Below are 1,798 nucleotides of genomic sequence, written 5' to 3'. Positions count from 1 at the left end.
ACATGTACCTACCTATTGTAGGCAGGGCCCTTTTGGGCGAAACAAGACCAACCTACCTACCTTGCTACCTATCTGGGAGGGGCCAGCCAGTGGCGACAGACCCCCTATCCGGCTAGGAGCCGGAACCCAGGGCCGGGGTCTTTCTTACTCCTACTATCCAAGCCTAAAGTCTGCACAGGTTGTGGAGGACACGATCCCGGCGTGAACACAACTAACTGACGGATCCGCTCTCCTCACAGTCGCACGCGCCGCGCTGCGCCTGCGGCGCGTGTCTTTGTTTGAAGTCAAAAGAGAAAAGTCGAATCAGAGCGGTGTCGGCGTTGTCCTCCGTTTCCTCCCCTGGCCCCCCGTCCGGGACCTCTCCGGGACGCACGGACGCCGGCGAAACCTCATCAAGCTGCTGTATACGGCCCCGGCATCGCCTTCCCACACACAGGCTTAGCTAGACTGAGAGATATTGTGCACATGGTTGGTCTCTACAATATATAACTGACATTGAACCTCCCAGAGCTCGTCCCGGTCCGTCACGGCCATCCTCGGCCTCCGGAGGGCCCCCGCCCGGCCGCGGCGAGGTGCGGCGGCGTCACAAATCCGACCACAGAGCACCGGGACGCGGTCGGGCGATCCGAGGCCCAACTAGGCGTATGCATTGCCTATCCAGGGCGATCAGCTGACCTATCAACAGGCGCCTGCGGCGCCGTGGTCAGGAGCTGCTGTTCACGCGCGTCCACACTTTCACACCGCGTAGAGCTCCCTGACATTTACCTTTGGTGTGAAAAGCTGGGATCTACCGCGGTTTTGCGCGATCTACGCACGTAGTAGATCGCGCAAGACCGCGGTAGATCCCAGTAGATCGCGATAGAACGGGGAGCTGCAGTCGTTCGCGATCTACTGCAGTCTACTGCAGTCTATTCCAATCTATGGTGTTGCCGCCGCAGGCGTAAACCGCGCAAAATTGGGGTAGATGGGAGTATATCTGGCAATCAGAAGAAATAGAGGTATTCAGCAGTCTACAGGGGTATTCCGCAATCCACAGCAGTCTACAGCAGTCTACAGCAGTCTACTGCAGTCTACTGCAATCTACTGCAGTCTACCGCAGTCTACTGCAGTCTACTGCAGTCTATCCGCCGATTTCTCGTTACTGATGGCCGTGTGTGTGGCAGAGATGTGCGTAGCTCAGAGGGTGTCTGGGGGCGACGAGAACCATCCAAAGTCCACAGCAGGCTGCACCGGCTGCACGAATTCGTTCAGAGGCTGAACCACTGCTCGCCGGCGGTCGCAGGCTCCGCACGTTCAGCTATGCAAAACGGCGGCGGCGGGCTGGCTGGGGCGCCTAGCGGGTTAGCAGAAAGCCCTGGTATACGGTTGACAAGAGATCTACGTCGAGCATTCCCGACGATGCCCGCTCCACCTGAGAGTAGGTCTCAGCGGAAAATGCAGCCCGTCGGCTACGGGGATGCAGCCCGCGATGTCCATGCAGCCTGGCAGACGCGCGCGGCAATGTCATCCGGCACGGCATCCGTTAGTAGCACGCGCCTCTGCCGTATTTTGAAGGCGGCGGCTTGCGTGAACTCATGCTGCATGCCCGCGTCCTTGAGCTCTCCGGCGAGGGCATCCTCAAACTCGGGCACAACGCATACCCTCCCACGGCCGCCCACGCGGCAGAGGACCGTGCACTTAGTAAATCTGGTCTCTCCAGGAAAGAAGACGTTTGTCTGCCCGCGGTGCCACTCTGTCACCACACCTCGACGGGCGAACGCTCGCTCGAGCTCGGCGACGCTCATACACAGATTTGACG

The 1,798-nt window shown here is 59.6% G+C and overlaps 1 protein-coding gene across 1 annotated transcript; it reads right to left on the bottom strand.

Annotated features, from left to right (window-relative positions):
* Window positions 1–1,448: 1,448 nt before the first annotated feature.
* On the bottom strand, window positions 1,449–1,784 carry EMIHUDRAFT_255923 (hypothetical protein; the record flags this gene model as incomplete). Its single annotated transcript, XM_005769882.1, has 1 exon — window positions 1,449–1,784. The coding sequence occupies one exon, from the start codon at window positions 1,782–1,784 to the stop codon at window positions 1,449–1,451; it is 336 nt and encodes a 111-aa protein (XP_005769939.1).
* Window positions 1,785–1,798: the final 14 nt, after the last annotated feature.

This window comes from Emiliania huxleyi, assembly GCF_000372725.1.
Source record: "Emiliania huxleyi CCMP1516 unplaced genomic scaffold EMIHUscaffold_4085, whole genome shotgun sequence".
In the NCBI taxonomy this organism is placed as follows: Eukaryota; Haptophyta; order Isochrysidales; family Noelaerhabdaceae; genus Emiliania; species Emiliania huxleyi.
This window is presented reverse-complemented; position numbering and strand designations above follow the sequence as displayed.